This window comes from Mixophyes fleayi, chromosome 12, assembly GCF_038048845.1.
Source record: "Mixophyes fleayi isolate aMixFle1 chromosome 12, aMixFle1.hap1, whole genome shotgun sequence".
In the NCBI taxonomy this organism is placed as follows: Eukaryota; Metazoa; Chordata; class Amphibia; order Anura; family Limnodynastidae; genus Mixophyes; species Mixophyes fleayi.
Genome location: NC_134413.1, coordinates 22652590 through 22675684, shown reverse-complemented (window position 1 = coordinate 22675684; position 23095 = coordinate 22652590). Strand labels below are relative to the sequence as shown.

At 38.0% G+C, this 23095-nt stretch overlaps 1 protein-coding gene across 3 annotated transcripts in view; it reads right to left on the bottom strand.

Annotated features, from left to right (window-relative positions):
• Positions 1-23095, bottom strand: part of C12H14orf39 (chromosome 12 C14orf39 homolog) — a 59736-nt gene that overhangs the window by 8614 nt on the left and 28027 nt on the right. For all 3 annotated transcript variants that reach the window (XM_075193331.1, XM_075193332.1, XM_075193330.1), the window contains 10 exons: positions 18313-18500; positions 17896-17938; positions 15357-15477; positions 11078-11148; positions 9176-9312; positions 8935-9023; positions 4906-4976; positions 4772-4824; positions 1871-1935; positions 1471-1670 (listed from right to left, as the gene is read on the bottom strand). In XM_075193331.1, the coding sequence (XP_075049432.1) occupies positions 1471-1670; positions 1871-1935; positions 4772-4824; positions 4906-4976; positions 8935-9023; positions 9176-9312; positions 11078-11148; positions 15357-15477; positions 17896-17938; positions 18313-18500 (1038 nt within the window). The remainder of the gene's footprint in view (positions 1-1470; positions 1671-1870; positions 1936-4771; positions 4825-4905; positions 4977-8934; positions 9024-9175; positions 9313-11077; positions 11149-15356; positions 15478-17895; positions 17939-18312; positions 18501-23095) is intronic.

The following is a 23095-nucleotide window of genomic DNA, read 5'->3' as shown; positions in this document are numbered from 1 at the left end:
TAAAAAAATAAAATGCTGCTCTTATTAGGAATACACTGATGTCAGTTATAACTCTGATTTATTTGTGAATACCAAAAATGGATTTCTGTACGGGAAGTACAAATTTATCCTATTAACATCAACCGGCACAGAATTATTGTGAAGTCGAGTCAGGAAGAAAACTACTCTAGGCATGGGGCTGTATTGGCATTGTGATGCTATATTGTGAAATCATGGCTTCATATGGTAAAACAGAGCCGTTATGCTGGTCATATAACTGTTCATGGTAGACAATGGAACTATAGGTGGTGGGTTTAGGGATTTTAATGTGAGTGCTGAAAATGGTAGACAGCTGGGTATGATATGTACAGATTTTACCTTTATGTAAGTACTCTTTAACATGTAGGGGAATTCAACTTTTGTTAGGGTAAAATAGAGATGTAAAGGGTAACTGGAGACAATGCATAACAAAATACACATCACAAGATTAACACTAATAAATCATTCTGAAATCCATCATTCATACAAGTGGTACAGTGCCAGTCCTAACAAATTAGACCCAAATAAATCATACACCAGAATTATGTGAAACTATTGGGTAATTAGACAAGGCAGTGTATGTAAGAGATTGTGAAATTATTGGGTAATTAGACAAGGCAGTGTATGTAAGGGATTGTGAAAGTATTGGGTAATTAGACAAGGCAGTGTATGTAAGGGATTGTGAAAGTATTGGGTAATTAGACAAGGCAGTGTATGTAAGAGATTGTGAAAGTATTGGGTAATTAGACAAGGCAGTGTATGTAAGGGATTGTTGCTTTTATGGTCAATTCTATGATTTTTCTTTTTATTATGCTCCCATTTATGGTGGGAGGCAATCTGTATAAGGTGTCCTCTAATTATTACCTTGTGGGTGTTCCATAGTGTCATATCACTAATATGAGGGTCTCAATTTAAAGACAAATATTCCTCTAGGAGTTGAAGTTTTGTTTTTGTGTATTGAATCAGCAACTCATGAAGTCATCAAGACTATATATATTTTTTAAAATGGGAAAACTCACTTAGTTCTACTGCTATAAGGTGTTAAACATTTTAGTGTTATCTGACCTAATGTGCAAGATTTGTAACAGGGCATGGAAGAGAATCTTACCTGGAACTGATCTTGGCTGTTATGCTGCCAATTACCTGCTTCAGCATCTCCTTTGCCTGTGCATACTCAAATGCGGCAAACAGTGTGGCTCTTCCTATATAATTTATTACTGAACATCTCGGCTTACTTCTGAGGGCAACTGAGTATTAGTAAGCTTAACTGAAAGGGCCCTTTATAGCTGAAGATCACATAAGCCTGCTCCCAGTTGTTCACAAATGTTTTATAGGGTCCAGAAATAACAATATGTAAATTATATATTATCTATATTTAGATATATTTTAAGTAGACCTTGTAAAGTGGAATTTTTTATTTAAATTTGTTTATATTATAAACGAAATACATACAAATTCATTGACGATTTTTTGAAATTCTGTCCTTTTCTTCCTTTGCTAATTTCAGATTTTCTAACAGATGTACTCGCTGTAGTTGAAGGAGTGTCAGGTATAGCAAATGAAGATGGAATGCTTGGTAATGCAAAGACTTCAGTTGTTGATACTTCTGCATACGTTTTGCATTCCATTTCTTCAGAACTTCCAGAGTAAATCTGTACAATTCAAAAAGGCAACCCATGAAAATCAGGGATTTGCATGTTGCTATGACATGTGTGCTTTAGAGCAACATTTTTAAGACAAGATTTAGTCAAAATTGCTAGGATGAAATGTATAAAATCTGTTTTGTAATAATTTTGATGACAGGAAAAAATCATCGCTATAAAAGGTAAATCATCATAAACATAAACTGCACCTGAGAAACATAACCTGAATCTTTGGAGGTATCTGGGACATCAGTGATCTGTTCTTTTCGGATATCTAATATTAAATACAATAAAATTAATTAAGTTACAATATACTGTTCACATTGACCCAAAACACCTCAACAAGAAACTTTTCTTCACCTAACCACACGGGGGCGCAATATTTAATCGACTGGTTCCATAGCAAAATTTGGGATGGGGCCCAGCAATGCTTATCTGGGCTATCACGGTTCACTCCCTGGTCTTTTGTGCACGAAAGAAAATAGGTTAAGACCCATTTGGGCTTTCAGGAACTATGACAACCCATAACTGATTTTGATCATTATTTAACAAAAATAAGCAAATATGTAGAAGCCATGTGAAAAACTTAAGTACTCCCTTACAGCTTCCATATCATTAAAAGAGGTAATTTGAGATAGGCACTATTAATCAAGTGATATTCATTAATTAATCACAGAAAGTAAATGTCACCACCTCTATTTTAAAGCAGAACCTTTGGCAGCTTGGTCTGGAGCATTCAGGTTAACACCATGCCAAGGCATCTGCAATGATCTCAGACTAGCAATTGTTGCTAATCATCAATATATCATAAAAGATTTCATCAATATGGAAAGTGTTATAACACTATTTACAAACAATTTAAAGTCAATCATTCTACAGCGAGGAACGTTAGTTACAAATGGAGAACACTTAAGAATGTTGCCAATCTTCCGTGCAAATTCACCCAAAGGACAGACTGTGCTCTGAGAAATCACAGAGAAACCAAAAAGCTACATACAGAAATTTACGGGCCTATGCCAACATACTATCAGAAAAAGACAATATGGTTTCATGGAAAAGTAGCCAGAAGATATCCCCTAATAATGATCTGGTCACCTTGGTAACTGTGTACACCCCAAACCAAAATCAATCGTCCTCTTTTCCATCACTTAACCAAAAAATATTACAACACAGAAAAGTTGAAGTGATTTTGGCAGGGGAAGACAACGCCATTCTTGATTACAAATTATGTAGCTCAAACCCTCCATCTTCCTCCTCTTTATCCTACCAAGAGAAAGTATCTAAAGGCCTGACAGCTACTCTAAAAAAAGATCACTCTCTTTATGTCTTCTTGAGGGTCAGAGACGCATTGATTTTACCTTTTATTGTCAGATTCATAATATATACACCAGAATTTATATATCAAGTCCCTCATATTAGTGATATGACACTATGGAACAGCCACAAGGCAATAATTATAGGACACCTAATACAGATTGCCTCCCACCATAAATGGGAGCATAATAAAAAGAAAAAATCATAGAATTGACCATAAAACCAACAAAAATTTGTAATTTACACAAATCAACACTTCATCATCTGACTTAAGTTCCTTTGTGTTCCGTATCTTGCGTGAAATAGCTCTGTGCATACTCAGAAACGGACTTTACACCAATAAACGTAATTGCATGGCAATTCAGTGAACACAAATGACACTTACTACTGCCCATGACTTGAAGAGCACAACAGGAAAGAGAGGGGAGAGAAGGGTGTGACAACGGAGATGCGGCTGATTCAAGTTCTGGGTTTCTCTTAAGAATATGTTTTTTAGTCTTATCATTTGCATCAGCTACAGGGCAGGTGAAGTGCTGAATGATAATGATGACTGGCAAAGTCTTTGTTTAAAAAACTACATGCATGTATGCCACTAGGTAACACAGAAAAGTGTATGCAAGTAAAGGAAACTATAAAAATGTATTGTAAATATGTACAGTAAGCATTAAGAACATCCTGATTTATGTATTTAATATAGAAAAATACATTTAAAAAAAAACCAAAACATTAATGATTATAGTATTATGAGTTGACAATTTATTTTCTTCATATGTTCTGATGGGACTTAATATTGCACATATGCATGTGTGTATCCAGCAGTATGTTCTGTCTGTTAACATACGACGCGTACTTATAGCCAGATTCAAATGGAAAATGTATCTTGAGATCCACTTTGATTTGAATACGGGCGCAAGTACGCTCAAGTTCCATGCTTGTTTTAAAAACAAAACTTGCGTGCATTCAAAAATGAATCAAGCCCAATATCTTTAATGAGATTTTAAAAGGTAAAATATTTTTTTCTAAACCTCTAGAGGCCAAAATATGTCTTAAAACACACGCCGGGTTTGGACCCAAACCTTTGCAGTTGTTATCGTCCCATTTATCTGATAAATAATGATGTGATGTTATTCTCTAAAATATTAGCTACTGAATTAAACCACGTGCTCCGATCATTAATCCTTTCACACTTTTCTAAGATTAAAAAAAAACAAAACTACACCATTGCACATTTTATATTACTTATGTTTACTGTCAGTACAAGTTGTAATTTTATTTAAAAAAAAGTTTATAAAAAAAAGAAAAGAAAAAGAAGGTGCTATTGAGGGACCTTTACAGATCTGTGCATAAACCAGTGCCATCAAACATCAAAGCAGAGTTATAAGACGGAGCGGGCCAAAATTCCTTAAACACCATGTAAGAGACTGATAAACTCATACAGAAGACAATTACTTCAAGTTATTGCTTCTAAAGGTGGCTCTACAAACTACTGAATTATAGAGTGTACTTTTTCATATATGGCTTCTTTAAATTGGCTTACTTAATGACAAAGTAGAACCTATTTATGTGTTATTTATCACATGAGATTAGATTGATGAAATTTTAGCGCTTGGTGAGCACTAGATGATCGTTACTTTTGTCCTGATACATAAAAACACAGATCTAGAAGAGGGTGTACTTTCTCTCTCACATGACTGTATGCTATATTGATCCAAGAACATGTATAGATAAAACTAGTTTGTAAAGGGTCTATAGGATGCATTTAAAGTGTATTATTATGAAGATGACGTGACATGTACCTGTTTCTTTTGCATCCAGCTTTGGATTTGTTTGTTTTTGAGGAAGAACAAACCTGTAAAAATTAAAACCTTCCATAAATATTTTTTGTTACATTGTTTTCTAAAGAAACATGTCAAAAACTTACTATTATTACCTTAACTGAAGTTTAGGGTGCAAATGGGTTGTTGATGGGGCATGGTCTTTATTTCCATCATAAAATGACTCCTAAGAAAATAAAGCAACATATACAACTTTACACAACTTTGTGTTTTTGATCAATTAATACAGCACTGGACATATTCCATAGAGTTGTAAGGCTATTGATTAATATTGCATGTAATAAAGGACATTGGTGCACATTAGAAAACTTAATAAAAGTAAAAATGGCTTTAGTAAAATGTTGTCATAATAATATCAAGAACTCAATTGATAATGTAATTAACCCTGCCTCTGCTTAAACCTGTAATATTTCTTAATGACAACTATCAGAAGGGACAGTGAAAAACTGCTTTGTCAATGTCTAACACACTGGTGGGCAACAGGCAGCCTGCAGGCCGACAGTGGCCTGGTGAGATTTCACCTGCGGCCCCTACCTCTGTGCTCCCAAACTGACTTGATTTCTGCTTTGAAAAAAAAAATTCAGGCGCAGATTGGATCAGTTATCGAATTTTAAAAAATATCTATATATAAATAAAAAATGTATAAATTAAAATTTAAACGGTACAATCTAATAACAGCACAATTGGAAAATAGATTTAAGCTGCTGTTAATATCAAGACCACCAATGTATCTCTACAAATATGAAAAACTACATAAACTGAAAAAGAAAAAAAAAAAAGCGCTGAAATGGTAGCCACAAATACTTCAAATACTCCCATAAAGATTTTATTCATAAAAATACACATATATACATGGATCCATATCCTATAAAGAAATAACAATTGACACTAACATACCCTCAATAAAATCAGGTAAAATAATTCATACTCCGTATTTTAGAAGACCTCTTTATTAAAGATGATATCCTTGGCAACCAATTTTACTACATAACCTTCAATCTAAGTAATAATCCAAAAGCTACGATAGTCTAATTGCAAATTGAGCTCATACGTCCGAAATCATAGGGATCTCCTAACAGAGATAACTCTTGTTCTTAACCAGAGTCCGGATATAATTTTAAAGCATCAGCTCTTAGTATAGAGTCAATTGTCCATCAAATGCAAGATAGCAAATCCTTTATAGGTCAAATTAGCGACTGCTTATTCTTTACCCAGATTCTGGGACAATTGTGTAACTTGAAGTTGTAATATATTTCCCTCAATCATAGTCAAGTAATATCAATACTGGCTACTCGCTCCTTACCCAGATTCTGGAACAGCACTCCCCGTTTGAAGCCGTAATATGATCCTCTTAGACGTGATACTTAAGTTGGGTGGCCACCCATACAGATAAGATCTCCTTTGCTTCTAGCATAGGTACATTTCAATTAACGGTTATTGTACCTTTTTCCAATTAATCTCGCTCGAGGGGAAACATCTGCATAAGTTAGCAAAGCACTTGAACGATGTATGGCAAAACAAAAATTCCTTCTCCTAAGACTGCTGCTGACGCATTTTGTTTCGATGAACTTATCCAAAGTTTGTTACCAGAGAAAACTAGAGAACAAAAAACCTGTTGCATAGAGTCAGGTCCTGGGGGGCTGAAGCAAACGATGATGAGGAGGCAGACATGATAGTCCATTCTGATCTGGGGGCTTGATGTGAAGATGACTTCAGTGGTCTTTGAGGGTATATATATATATATATGTATATATATATATATATATATATATATATATATATATATATATATATATATACATACACACATACATATATATATATATATATATATATATGTATATATATATATATACACACATACATACATACATATATACACACACATACATATATACACACATATATATATATATATATATATATATATATATATATATATATAAAGCTGTGTCCTGTGTCTTATCACAAAATATATTGTGTAGTGTATAGGTACCTTTGTTGTCACTAGTTTCGCCTCTGGTTGCCTCATTTGTGTCTGCAATGCTGTACTGTTAACTTAGTGCTCTTGCCATGCCTTATTCCTGTCTGTTTCTCAAAATCTATTCTGCTCCTATTCTAAACTCATCCCCGTTTTGTACATGTCCTTTGTAAAAGGAGCCAGAATGTTAACAGCGATTCATGCTATGTGTGTATGCTTGTGTATTTAGAGCTGTATGCATTCTATGCTAATAAAGGTGTTTCAAAACTACACAGTGTCTGCTATTCCTTGTTGGACACTGGCTTACTATTGTTTAGAGTAGGCATATTAGAGTTAAGAATATTTATCGTTGGCTAAGCACTACATTTCTTTCAGTGCAGTTAGTGATGATTCGTCATATTTTGCCACAGTGAGATAAGTAACATGTATATAGGTTAGGTGTCACAATACCGGGGCACCCACAGGCTATTTGCCCCCACAGACTAGCAGAGAGTGTACCTGGAATTCACCAGCAAAGACTCTCACCAAGTCAGCACTTTACCGGGCTACCTACACCTCCAGTACCATTGAATATATTTTCACACTCAGGCAAATATCTAAATAAATAATGCTTAAGTTTAACACAAATAATCAATAGAACTATAGCACTTTTATGAAAACGTTAATTAAACTGCACTATAACAGTTGTAAAATAACACACAGGGAATACAATACTATACTGGTCTCCTTATAGCCAACCATGTGCTAGGGATCAATCTGGTGTTAGCGAGGCTCCTCTGCCGTTGTTGGCATGGCAGTGTTCCTGATTCAATAACCCCCTGCTTTCAGTGGGCACACAGGTCCACAAGACCCACAGGTAACAAGAAAAAAAGGAAGAATATTCTTGCAGTCCTTTGTTGTAACCTCCATCGCTTGGTCAGTCAAGTAGGTGCCATAACCCCTTGCCTGTCCTAACACACAGCTTCCACAATCCTCCCCCTAAATCCCCAAGTTTCCTCTGGTATCCGGGCATAGCCTTTGAAATCACCCTGCAATTTCTGGGTGTAAGGAGGGAGATAATCCTGCTGGCTGCCTGATTGGCAGCCCTTATCCCACAGGGGCTGGACAAGGACTAACAGCTACCCATCTTGCTCCTGGACCCCCTGCTGGCACTGGCACCACAAAGTCTGGCGATAACCGGTTTGCACAATGGTTCTCAACAAAGGAGCCTAATCACTGCTAATTAATGTAGGTTTGGTAAGCTACCTGAATTCTGGGTCTTCTAGTTAGATTCAGAACTCCAGGCTAAAATTGCACTTTCCTATGGGTGTTAGCCGGCCCTCTGTATGCACACTCCTGCCACCAGCAGTTGCAAAAGCCAGTGCTTAGCGCACCTATGTGGCACTCTTTGCAAGTTTGGTATTTTCCCAGGGAGGCTACAGCTCTTTTATAGTTCTTATAGTATAAGAAGATACATAGAGACATAGTTTAATCACATACTTAACATTCATATTGGGGAAAACACTAGTGGCGTATCTGAAAGAAAGGGTGTCCCAGCTAGCTTAACTTTAACATGACCGGTACTCACCTCTACTTGAACCTGGGGATCTGGAAAACAAAGGGGTAAAAAGTACCCTGACCATAATCCATTATCTGTGTGAAATGACTAGTGGGCAAAGTTAACCCCTCTTTTCATCACAGTAGGAAAGCCCTTTGATGAACTTCTTCTGAGGACATACCGTCAATAGCTGCTCCTCTTTTCTGTGGAATATTTTTGTATTTAGATGGGAGTTCCCATGCCATTGATACTGTTGTCTTCTATCACTGTAGGTTGTTTTCATACCTGAACCTAAGTAATATATTTATTATATACATTTATTTTCTATTGTTTTACTGAGATGTCACTGAGCAACCTGACACATCCCTGCCTATAGATTCCAACTCTCTCCTGATATTGATTATGACCAATGTGATTGTTAAATGTGACAATTTTTCTTAGTTTAGATTACTTACTCCATGGGCAGCATAAGGCAAGGACTCCTACTGACACTTAAGCTTATTAGTTTATGTTAGATTACATTTACTGTATTACAACACTTTGATATCAATCCGTACATCAGTTAAAAAACATGCACATTGTTATGTTATGAAATTAAAAGAAGACCTGTTTGTCTTTTTCCACACACTGATCTTGTCTTAAGAAAACGCTGCTACAATTGTTGGGGATACCAACATTTTCCTTGCCTTCTCTATCTGCATAAAAAATATTGTACAAATGTTCAGGATATGTTAGTTATCAATGCAAATTTATGACTACAACAATAATGCTACATACTGGTTTATGTAAAAGCATAATGGAGAAAATATTACTTTACAGTTTCACAATGATATGGAATAAAATGTACCTATTTCATTGAAGTTTGAAGGTAATCTAGCATCTCTTGGTGATCGCACTAACTTCTGAGGCAAGTCAGGAAGGTGAAATTGCTGTGATCGGTTTTGAATTGATTGGCTTAATCCTGTTTTTCCTTCACTGAAAATTCTATTTAAAAAAATAACAATTCTTATTAAGAATATGTAATTTGCCATTTGACAAATACAAATTGACAAAATGGATAGTAGTAAAGCATACTTCTATTGGGGACATTTGCACAAAGTTAGGGAAGTGATGTCACAAAAGAGCATTTGCAAGGTGGATTTTGACATTTGTGTGGTTATAAATAAGCTTTAGTGTGCACGGTGAAGCACTAGCGAACTGCCCCGATTGCCTCCTTTCCCTAGCAGGGGCAGGCTGTCGAGAGGCAGGCAGAGAATCCTGCCCAGCCGTTCTGATTGTTTTAAACACAATGCGAGCGGCTGGGCAACACCCTCTGACTGCCTGACTGTCAAGCCTGCCCTTGCTAGAAGTGACGGGAGGGCCCATCAATCAAAGTGTCACACCTCCCCCTAAGAAAATGTCTAGATCTGCCACTTCATTGGAGAACTACATTATCAAGTATGATGGACAAGTAACCTTACTTGTTTTATACCAAAATAATAATAAAAAAACCCAAAACACACAGCTTTCAAATAAAAGTTAACATAAAAGACTTCACTTCCCCAAATTTTTCTTCACCACTTTATTAAATTCAAAAATGTATATAAACATATAGCACAGCCTTAACTGTTAAATTTGCTAATTCTGTGTGTGTTTATATTATATATATTCCACTTTGTAGCCGCTGTATGCCTCAGTGTACAAGTGTACATAGATCTCTGCCGAGGTGCATGGGTGTGCAAGGCAGCAGTTTGTACAGACTGAGGGGAAGAGTTGGATGGGGTGAAGGCATGCCTTGTAAAGTACGGAGCAGGCGCACTGCTGTACTAAGTTTTGTGGAGCAGGGAAGAAATAAAATTTGTGCTGGATTAATAGAATGAGATAAAGGCCTTAAGAGAGTGTATTTCTAGAGGCCGCTCCTTGCTCCACGGAAGGGCGCATGGACACTTCCACTATGTAAAAAGGCTTGCATTTTACACCAACTCAGAATCTTCAAGTCTCATCCTACATTTTTTAGAACCATTCTGATCTCCATGTTGCATTTCAGTGGAAAATGCAATTTCAGACACACAGCAAACATGTAAGAAAAGGTTTCATACACACACACAGAAATGTCACATGCCATAAAAAGTCCCAATATTCCCTAACTCTCATGCTTAATTAAAGCCATAAATGAGGCTAAAGCAAGTAATATTTTAGGAAAAAAATTGAATGATGAGAGATCAGACTTTGAAGAGGCATTTGCACTTTTGCATAAGGCACCTCTGGAGATATTTCCCCTTCTCCATACACCTTGTTGCTCTTCTAATTTGCAGAAGTGTCTCCTGAGAACTGAATTTTCCCTGATCAATTCTGGCCTTCTTTGTGTAATGCAAATTATTATCTTGTATCAGTGTACACAAGAGACCTTCACAATTTTATATTTAAACTAGTATTAACTTTATAAACATTAAAATATATTTTGTTACACACACACACACACACACACACACACACATATATATATATATATATATATATATATATATATATATATATATATATCTTTATAAGACAATACATTGTTTTTTCATTCATTAGGTCATTAAATGTAACTGTGGCATTATGCAAACATTGGATTAGTCCTAAAAAAATGTCATGTATAAAATGTGTATTCATGGGAACTGATTTGACGCACAGCAAGCGTTATCATGATATGTGTCACTATTTCTGTCATTATCTAAAAAACTCTTTACAATTGACCTATAATCAAAAGTATTTTTAGCCTCACCTTTGTTGAAATTCCACTGTTTTACGTTTAGGTTTATTGTAATTCTCTGATTCTGGAATTTCTTTAGTATGCTGGAATGTAAAACACCTTTCATATGATATATATGAAATGAATATAAATATGATCTTTTCACCAATAGTATAGATAATTTAAACAGAAAAGTTATGCTATTAATGTTAAATAATTTTCTATCAGAATACATTGGGTGAAGGACACAAGATTCATTAGGGTATATCTGCCATCATCATGAGGTAGACAGTTAACAGTTGCTAAAATAATGCTCCACTACCCAGGACTGACACTAGCCAGATGAAGCCTATGCCTACATACAGCTGTACCTGAGCAGAGAAACGTGAAACAACCCAACTCCCCCTCACCAATGACTGTTATCAGCAGCTCCACCTAGGTGAATGTGCAATTTACAGTGTTGGCATGCCAGACAGGACAACAGAATAGGTAGCTGAAGCAGACAATATGAAAATAGTAACAGAGCACGGACCTATAAGATTCCAGACCCCAGATTCTCTACACGTATGTATGTAAATATATGTAAAAATATATATATATATATATATATACACATACACACACCGATTCTACATGCTCTTTCCTGCCAATGCCATATTTATCTGCCAAAGCGTGGCGGCACAGGAGCCAGAGAGGGATTGTGAAGTGTAGTGAGAGCATTGCTGGGACAGGAAATATAAGTGGTGTCACTGAGGTCAGCCTACTGGAAACAGCCAAGCGGCAACCCTGGATGAACAGAATCCTAAAGGCGAATGGATAATAGTATAAATAGAGAGTAAGTTAAAAGAGGATTTATGTACTTACGTTAAATCCGTTTCTCTGATTCCGTCTGGGGGACAATGCTTACCATGGGGTTGTGGAGGGAGCTTGGGGAGTTGGCACCTAACTAGTTAACTTTTAGTACTGCCGACAGACCCCTCCCCTCTACAATCCCCCTGCCCTCTCTTGTTCAGTTAATCAAAAAGCCCAAGGAGAAAAGGCCAGTCAAACAAGAGCACACAGAAGAACAGCAGAAGGGAGGGATCGCAGTGTCCCCCAGACGGAATCAGATTTAATGTAAGTACATAAATCCTCTTTTCTCTTTTATCCAGTCTGGGGACACTGCTTACCATGGGGACGTTCTAAAGCAGCCCCCTAAGGGTGGGACTACTCTGAAAATCCCGCTCGTAAAGCATTACGAGCGAAGTTTGCATCCGCAGATGCAAATACATTAAATTGGTAGAATTTTGTAAAGGTGTGGACAGAGGACCAGGTGGCTGCCCTGCAAAGCTGGTCTGCAGAAGCCCCATTTCTTGCTGCCCACGACGCCCCTACCGATCTGGTGGAATGGGCCGTAAGTCTCTCCGGCACCGGACGGTAAGCCTTTATGTAAGCTTGCCTAATGGTTGCCGTAATCCATCTTGCGATGGACTGTTTTGAGGCTGGCCAGCCTCTCTTATTAGCATCATAAAGAACAAACAGGGAATCCATACGTCTAATCTGAGAAGTTCTTTTGACATAGATGCGGAGAGCCCTAACCACATCTAACTTTTCCATAGACTGATGATCCGACTGGGAAGTAGATGAAAAAAACGGAACTACAATTTCCTGGTTAAGATGGAAAGCCGAAACTACTTTTGGAACGAAAGAAGGGAGGGTTCTTAACACCGCTCTGTCCTCGTGGAAAACCAAATATGGTTCCCGACAAGACAAAGCTCCTAATTCCGAAACTCTTCGAGCAGATGTGATAGCCAAAAGAAAAAGGACCTTCCAGGTCAACCACTTTAATTCTGCCACACGTAAAGGCTCAAAGGGGGGCCCCTTAAGCATATCCAGTACCAGGTTGAGATCCCATGGTGCTGTAGGCGGAACATAGGGAGGCTGAATATGCAAGACTCCCTGGAGAAAAGTCCTAATATCTGGCAAATCTGCTAATTTCATATGAAAAAATACTGAAAGTGCCGATACCTGGACTTTTAGGGAACCTAACCTAAGACCTGCTTCCAGGCCATCCTGAAGGAAAGCTAACAAGCGAGGGAGGCGAAAGGAGGACGAGTGGCATGTCCTATTTTCGCACCATCTAATGTAGGCTCTCCAAATCCGGTGATAGATGCGAGCTGAAACTGGCTTCCTAGCTCGCATCATAGTGTTCACCACGCTGGAGGAAAAACCTCTAGCCCTCCAGAGGCTGGCTTCAACAGCCATGCCGTTAAACTGAGCTGAGGTAAATTCTGGTGACGGAAGGGACCCTGCAGAAGAAGGTCGTCTCGAGACGGAAGACGGAACCCCGGTCCTTCCGCCATAGAGATTATGTCTGCGTACCAGACTCGGCACGGCCATGAGGGAGCTACTAGAATTACTGGCAGACCGCCCTGCCTTACTCGTCTGAGAACGCGAGGAAGCATGGGAATCGGAGGAAACAGGTATCCCATCCTGAACTCCCATGACATTGTCATGATGTCCACTGCCACCGCTAAGGGGTCTCTTGCCCTTGCGCAAAACCTGAGGACCTTCCTGTTGTGTCTGGAGGCCATGAGATCTATGTCCGGAAGACCCCACCTCTGAACCAGAGACTGAAAAACTTCCGGATGGAGTGACCATTCCTCCGGCATCATCTGGTTGCGACTTAGTCGGCTTCCCAATTGTGTATTCCTGGAATGAATACTGCCGATATTGCTGGAACATATTGTTCTGCCCAAATCAAGATCTGAGCTGCAATATTCCTTGCCGCTGCACTCCTGGTTTCTCCCTGTCTGTTGATATATGCCACAGCCGTGGCATTGTCGGACTGAACCCTGACAGGGTGGCCCTGTAAGCACACCCAAGGATATGCTTTAATAAAGTTTTCTGTTAACGAAACGCGTCAGAGAGGATAGAGGAACAGTATTTTTGTGACACGCTTAGTGCCTTTATTGAAGTTCCATTTGTGACTTTTATCATCTCAGTTGGAGTTTGGATATTGGAAGGTTTGCAAAAATTTGTTACAGGTGGCCAGCTTGTATTTGCTCCACAGTCCTAGTATCATCAGAGAATTTTACCATGTGTATGTACATATAAGGATCCTATCGAGTGTGTAATTATTACTTGGTGGTTGTTGCCTCTACCTGGGACTATGTTTTGTACCTAAATTTGAGAATTTTTATGTTTGAAGACAAGATTATATATTGATGAAATTGATTCCTTCTCCATGAGAAGAGTGAATATTCTTTTGAGATTCTGGCACAGCGTGTCGGTTAAGATTAAGTCTTAATTATTCATTGCTTTCATCGTTCCTTCTATATAATATTGTATATGGTTTTAAGATTGTGTTTTTTGTATGAAAAATATATTAATCTGAAATAGAAACATAGAATTTGACAGCAGATAAGAACCACTTGACCCATCTAGTTTGCCCATTTTAAAAAAAGCCACTACAAAATAAATCGTGATGATTCAATAAATCAGCTTAGATTGTAAAGATCTTTTGCAGCTTTAATTTTGCGGTCATCTGCATTATATTTAGTGATTTATTTAATAGTGACTTTTTGGGTGTTTTTAGGTTGTGTGAGTTTTACTGTATTTAAGACACAATGTGGGCAGTCTCTTCTAGACATAATAAATGATTCCTCCATTGTATTTAATAAGAAATAATTGCACCCCCCTAATTTTACCTAAGATATAATTAATTTGTCTGCATTATTTTGTATATTATTGCCCCCCTAAAGTTTTCTGTAGTGTTCTTAAAAATACTGATCTGATGTGAAATTAGTTAATATCTGGTTAACCTGCCTACTTAATAGATGAGCTGTCAGGTACAGTATCTCATCTGTGAGAGGAACCGCTGATGATTGACTGCCCCTCTATTAGGTAGGCTTACCGGTCATTACCTCATTTTGCAGCGGAGCTTTTTGGAATTACTGTTTCTATAGCGCTAGTTATATTTTTTGTTTTACTTAAGGGGTAGATTTGGAGGCCGAATGAGCGTGAGTGGAGGTGTAGATATAGAAGAACAGAGCCTTGGGAAACAGAAATAGAGAGATGACAAGGAGGGGAGCAAGACATAATTGAACACCCTATATATTATATAAAGTACTAACTTTGTTCCCAGTATGAATTGTACAGTAAAATATTATTTGCAAGGATACATATATTTTACTAATACCTGTACATCTGCACATTTACAGCTACTGTAGAAAATCCAAACCTGCATATTTTGTTGTCAGATGTACTCCAATACCATTTTAGTGTTGAATTGTAGATTAGTTTAGAAGTTCAATAAAAACATATAATTTACCTCACTAATATATTTTATCTTCTGTTCAAGTTCATGGACTTTGGGTATCATTTCAGAAGTCGTGCGTGAAATTTGAGAAATCTGTTCAAGGGTTTCATTAGTATTTTTCCTCAGTGTTGCACTTCCAATATATGTTAAAGCATAACAAATAAAATAGTTATTTATATAATGTGTGGCAAAAAACATTACATTTGCAGTAATTAGTCTGCAGTGCACTTTTGTATAAGTACAATTTTTGGAGTAAAAATATGTATATTCACAACAAACTGGCCTAGTCCTGCCTTGTAAAACTGAAGGGTTCACGTGTCCATGATCTCGGCAGTCCAGGAGATACTCATCCCCACAACTAATATGTTAGTTTAGCACCTGGGAAAAGTTTGAAAGTAAACTGTAGTCAGTTAATGGTTATCAATGAAGTTGATTGGACAAGTGTGGCAGCTGTCAAATCAGCTCCTTAGACAGGATTTAAAAGCCTGCAGTTTATTTTCAAACATGTCTTAGCTATTAGCCTAGCAAAACTTTCAGCTGCAATGCTGGCAGTGGTGAGTACATCCCAAAAAGGAGATTTCCCTATACTGGCACTAAAATATACCACAAACAAACACAAGCAAAGAGTAGGGCATTTCTAAACCTACAGCAATAGCAATATCATGAAAACAGAATACTAATCAGGCCTATTAGTAAAACATCAAATTAACACTTATAAAAAAAAAAAAAAAAGACATATATAAAAATAGTTAGATAAAAAAAACTGTCTATATACAGTGGTTGAAATTATTCAACTCCAAATAAGAGTTAACAAGAGCTGGATAACAGTACCGGATATAGATATATATATATATATATATATATATATATATATATATATATGTGTGTGTGTGTGTGTGTGTGTGTCTAGATTGACAGATTCAGTGAAACATATCATATTCATCTGACATTCAATCATTGTTTTCTGTGTATTAGCATTATTAAAACTTTAATATAGGAATTCATAATAACTATTGTAGTTTCGTTAATAATGAATGCCTATCACACTGGCCAGAGCTGCTGGGTAGCGGCAGAGCGGTGGTACTGGAGAGCTGGGTCCAAACCTCAGAAATAACCGGAGGACGGATTAGATTTAAGGTCTAATCTGTAGGTCACAGAATTACAGTAATATTGAAGAAGTTGCCAAGCAGGGTCTTGAAGCAAAGAGTGATGTCTATTTAGTTTAAGTGAAGTTCTACTGATTAAAGGTATCAGTGGTTAGGTCAGATGGAACATCAGAATGATACTGTCAGGCGCCGTCTCCGCACTGACACTTGGTGCAGGAGACAGACGCCTGCACCTTCTCAGCATCCGCGTCCCGTTGCCTACCAGTAGGACGCTATCTTCGCTCACCTGTCGCCAGTCAGCATGTCTGACCGCCAAAATCTTCTTAACCAAATCAGGATGCACTTTATATTATATAAAGCACCCTCTGACACATGTCTAGTGCCAGAGTATTGGATCACTCCTGCTCCAGCGCTTCCTGAACTTCTGATCCAGTGTTATTTGGTTCTGACTCGGCTTCCTGCTACTATTCTCCTGTGTTTCGTTTTGGTACCTCGCTGCCCGGCTGATTTGACTATTTGGCTTAACCTGACTTCTCTCTGGATCCTCCCTGTGTACTGCACCGCTCGAATGGCTCTGACCTGGATTGCCTGACTACGCCTGTCTACTACTGTCATTACACCGGTGATTGACTTGGAGAACCTGCGACCTGCCTACCTGGTGAATACCGGGGGTACGTTAGACTCTGCGCCTTTCTGTTCAGTTGTGCCAATACCGGTTAGCCGCCATCTCTGCAATTCCGTGACAGATACATTTCAGTTTACAAGGGCTCTCTTTTTATACAGTTTTAGAAACAGCCTCACAGGCTATTTTTAGAATCAGGATACAATTTGTTTATCCAAACATGGATTTACATGCAATGCAAAGCTAACAATATTTACGCAATATTTACGCTTATCTTTGAAATCCTAAAACCTTGCTGTGATTTCCTGCATCTTACAGTGGACATCTGACAGCAAGTCTAATTACCCCTTCCTTTCCCTTAAAGGGTATTAGACACTCACATCAAAAGGTCTAATCAACATGAGATTAGCATGGGGTCTTTCTCCTAACAATTGCAGAATACACATTTCCTCCAAAGAAAAAGATTTCCCAACAAAAGTTGCAAACCCCAAACAAGGCATTTCCTTACACCAAGATATACAAAAGACTTTCTAAACAAAGGCTTTTTGTATCAGATATATACATCAGAAATAATGCATTTCCTCTAGCAAGGTTAAAACAGAAAAAACGCATTTTCTCCCCTGGTCTCATAAATAAAGATTTCTTATAAGTGCAAATAAGTGCATTGGCAATTATATAAATAAGTGCCCTGCGCTATTTACTTTAATTAAATTTATACCATAAGTTACTTGTAAGTGATCCAGTCACAGCTTCTATATAAAAGAATTTGATGGTAATACTCATTTTAATAGAATTTAAGTATTAAAAACCGCTAAATGGATACAGTCGCAAACTCCAGTCAATGTAAGATGCAAAAGATGTAGGTTCTGGGGGGAAAAAAAAGGAACATTATTAAATTTTAGAAGTTCTCATTTGTTTTTCTGCCTTCTCCAGAATCAGGTTTCTAAAATGGTAGTTTTAATATTGTGACTAATAATGCTTCTGCCATACAGTAGCCACACCATCTCTCCCCAACAACAGCTATCATTGTCGTCCTACTCCCTTATGTATGTAAATGATTATGGAATATCAATTGTCCCCCATACTTTAGATTGTAAGCTCAGTTAGGCAAGACAATATGTAGCTTCTGTCTCATGTTATTGTATTTTATACATCTTTTTTTATGACCCCAGTGTAGTGCAAGTAATATGTTGGTGCTTTATAAAGGATAATAATAACTATTAAAAGAATATTAATCTACCCAAAATATCAAGAATGCGTTTGTCTTTTCTCTTCCACTGTATGTCATATTTCAGAATCACATTCTGAATATCGTCAAGCTCTTGCTTTAATGAGTGATATTTCTTCGCAAGTGTGAATTCCATATACTTTTCTTGGTGTTGCTTTAATATTTCTTTATACTTATTCACTGAGTCTTGGTATGTTTTTCTGTAAAATAAAAAAGTAGTTAGAATCATATGTCCAGGTGAAGAAAGCTCAAAATCACTGAGGATGTAAGTTTAGGTTGTGCTTAGTATTTCAATTAAATCACCCAAAAGTAGTAGAATTATGCTGTAGGAAATAAAATAATTTATTATATAAATTAATAAGACAGACGTACGCAAGTTCATGATGTGGATGACAGATTTTTAACAACACAAAATGAAAAATATAATGCACTAATAAAGATGGAATAATCATGCAGTTGTTGTTAACATATACACACCACTCCACGGGCAAAACAAACGGCGACCAGTAGCTGAAGCATGCAGGAGAGATGAGTGCCGTCCTAAGACGGCACTCGTAAGGCTGATCGGCAACTCTGAGTGATCAAAAGTATTCAGTTTTGGCTTAAGCAACTGTCATAGGTCAAGAGAGCTATGCAGAGGAGGCAATGTCACTGCTGACACATTTCAGGACTTTATATTTTATATATACTTTTAAATAATTTCATATACAGGCCGTATATACACTGATCAGCCACAAGATTAAAACCACTGAGAAAAAAAATAAATTACCTCTTACTTAAAGGCAAGCGGCTTTCCAACTCTCTCAGAGGCTGGCAGACTCATGCTTGACCTCCCATTGACTTCTATAGAGCTAATAGATGCAATTAAATCCACCTCATCTGGGAAAAGACCGGGCCCAGATGACTTCTCCGTCTCTTATTATAAATCCTTCCAAGGAAAACTTGTCCCCCTGATGCTTCAGGCATTTTATTCTATATCTGAGAACTCTCATTTCACGGAACAGTCGCTGGAAGCACATATTTCAGTGATCCACAATGAGGAAAAGGATTATTCCAGATGTCCAAGATATAGGTTCATATCGCTCCTTAATGCAGATGTAAAACTTTACGCAAAGTTCATCGCTGATAGGTTGAAGTCCATTTTGCTGAAACCTGCTCCGTCTATGCTTCTATCAACCAGTGCCGAAAAGGCATTCGATAGAATGGACTGGATTTTCATGTGGGGTGTCATCGGGCACCTGGGTATGGGTCAGAACGGGATACATAGGATAATTGCTTTGTATAACAATTCCACAGCTAAAATTAATGGAGATCTCACATAACCTGGGTTGTGTGATTACCAATGGCACCAGACAAGGGTGCCCACTTTCTCCACTCATCTGTGTGCTGTGCATGGGGGCCTTGGCAAGATCAACCAGGGCCAATCCAGATATCACAGGGATACAAGTGTGTAACACTGCCCACAAATTAGTTCTATTTGCAGATTATCTATTGGCGATAATTACCAACCCAGTAATTTTGGTTCAAAATGTAGTACTTGAATTTCAAATATTTCGAGAGCTCTCCAATTTCTAAATAAACTACTCAAAATCAGTTAAACTTAAACTCTGCTTTTAGATGGCACTCAACACACAAATATCTAGGGGTGATTGTTAATAAAGAAATTTTTCAAATCTTTCAATGCCAATTTTTATCCCATATTCAATATAACACACAATACATTAAAAGAGTGTTAAAATAAGAACTTTTCTTGGATAAGGAAAACTAATATTATTAAAAATCAATATTCTCCCACTTATCCTCAACCTCCAACAGGAACTTCCAATACACATCCCTGTAAATGGTTTGTAGATCTCCATCGTCTGATCCGGGACTTCGTGTGGGGTGGGAAGAAAGCACGCTTTAAGCATGATATACTTTTCAGACGTAGACATCTGGGTGGTCTTCAACTCCCATCATGCTTAACAGGATACTGGACTGAACGACGGCAGGTGAACACAAACACTGAATAGCGAAAGAGGACTGGTTCCTTGCGAACCCCATTAAGATTCTGCCGTGGTTATCCAGCCTTCTAAGATACACCCAACAATTAGCTCTACATTGACCACGATAGAGTGAACTGCGGGGAAAAAAAACATATTTTCTCGAAAGTCTCTTTCTTGACCCCCACTGTTTGCCAACCCTTTCTTTCCTCCAGGAATACAAGAAGCCGTCTTTAGGCTATGGCCACAAGCTGTTATAATGCCCAACAGCCAGCTGGTGGGCATACCTTTGAAGATATTCAAGCCAAATGGAGCCTGCCTGAATCTGAATTTTGCCACTATATCCAGCTGTAACATTTTCTATATACAGATAAGTTCTGAAAAGACAGACAGGGAACTCACACAATTTGAGGTCATGTGTACAGCGTTAACCTGCCCCTCACATACACTATCGTGCACTAATATGGTCCTAACAGAAAACAGTTTCAGCATCTTACCTAAATTTACCAAGGACTGGGAGAGGGATCAATGTGACTTAATCCAAGAAAATAGCTTTATAAAAAATTCAGATAACCCAGATGAGCTCTCTAAGTGTCTCTGTAATTGAGACCCACTACAATGTCTTATGTCTGTGGTACAGGTTTCCCAGCCTTCTTGCCAGAATGTATGTTGGAACTCTTAACCAGGCTATTGGGACACCCCTACACATATGGTGGGACTGTCCAAGATTACGACCATTCTGGGGAGAGGTGATCTGTATATCTAAAATAAATTATTCAAAATTATATTTCAGACACTCCTGACTTTTGGCTCCTAAACCTGACCTCATTACCAGTTGTCCAATACAATAAATCATTAAAACACTTAAAAACAGTATTGCAAAAGCAGTAATCCCAGTCCATTGGAGATCCTCCTCTCCTCCATCAATTAGGACAACCTAATACTCTTGTGCTCAGACAGGTTCACAGATTAGTGTGTCATTTGGATCAATTGGTTAGACTTTTAAGACACAGATACATATGCCACCCTGTCCAAAAAGATAGGAACCTGTTTAATTTCTGTCAAATCAAATGCTCTTACCTAGGACTCAGTGACAGGAGCTTAACCTGTTCAGCCCTCTTCATCAAAGATTTGACCACTGACCCCCGAGATCACCCTGGTTTTCTCTGAGGGTGTGGAGGGGGGCCTCCACACCCTTATTCCCATGTAGTTGTTTTGTTATGTGTTTTTGTATTATACATTTGTTTAATTATCTTTGAGTTTGATCTCTATAGATTTTGTGAAGATACCTTGTCATTCATTTTATTTGCTTGGTTCCTTTTTAACTCAAAACAATTGTCTTTAAAACAATAAAGTTTCCCCTAATATTTCAAATTCTGATTAGGACTTCTGATGTTAGACAATAGTGATGAACCCTGTGTTCTATGACTTGTGTTTACCATGTGACATGTTTTTTCCTTTGTCCTTATTTTGCTCTCTCAAAAACTATATTGCAAAAAGAAAAAAATATGCTGGAACTTTTCTGCTCATATTCAGTCATGGCCAAAAGTTTTGAGAATGACACAAATATTATTTTTCACAAAGTCTGCTGCCTCCGTTTTTATGATGGCAATTTGCGTATACTCCAGAATGTCATGAAGAGTGATCAGATGAATTGCAATTAATTTCAATGTCCCTCTTTGCCATGACAATGACCTTTATCCCAAAAACAACATTTCCACTGCATTTCAGTCCTGCCACAAAAGGACCAGCTGTCTTCAGGTCAGTGATTGTCTTATTAAGATAGGTGAGTGTTGATGAGGACAAGGCTTGAGATCACTCTGTCATGCTGATTGAGTTAGAATAACAGATTGGAAGCTTTAAAAGGAGGCTGGTACTTGAAATCATTGTTCTTCCTCTGGTATCCATGGTTACCTGCAAGGAAACACGTGCAGTCATCATTGCTTTGCACAGAAAGGGCTTCACAGGCAAGGATATTGCTGCTAGTAAGATTGCATCTAAATCAATAATTTATCGGATCATCAAGAACTTCAAGGAGAGAGGTTCAATGGTTGTGAAGAAGGCTTCAGAGCGCCCAAAAACGTCCAGCAAGCGTCAGAACAGTCTCCTAAAGTTGATTCAGCAGTGGGATCGGGGCATCACCAGTGCAAAGCTTGCTCAGGAATGGCAGCAGGCAAATGTGAGTGCATCTGCATGCACAGTAAGGTAAAGACTTTTGGAGGATAGCCTGGTGTCAAGAAGGCCAGCAAAGAAGCCACTTCTCTCCAGAAAAAAAAAAAATCAGGGACAGACTGATATTCTGCAAACGATACAGGAATTATACTGCTGAGGACAGGGATAATGTCATTTTCTATGATGAATCCCCTTTCAGTTTGTTTCAGGCATCTGGAAAACCGCTTGTCCAGAGAAGGAAACATGAGCGCTGCCATCAGTCCTGTGTCATGCCAACAGTAAAGCATCCTGAGACCATTCATGTGTGGGGTTGCTTCTCAGCCAAGGGAGTGGGCTCACTCACAATTCTGCGTAAGAACACAGCCATGAATAAAGAATGGTATCAAAACATCCTCCAAGACCAACTTCTCCCAACTATCCAAGAACAGTTTGGTGAGGAACAATGCCTTTTCCAGCATGATGGAGCACCTTGCCATAAGGCAAAAGTGATAACTAAGTAGATCAGGGATCAAAACATCGAAATTTTGGGTCCATGGCCAGGAAACTCCCCAGACCTTAATCCCATTGAGAACTTGTGGTCAATCCTCAAGAGGTGGGTGGACAAACAAAAACCCACAAATTCTGACAAACTCCAAGCATTG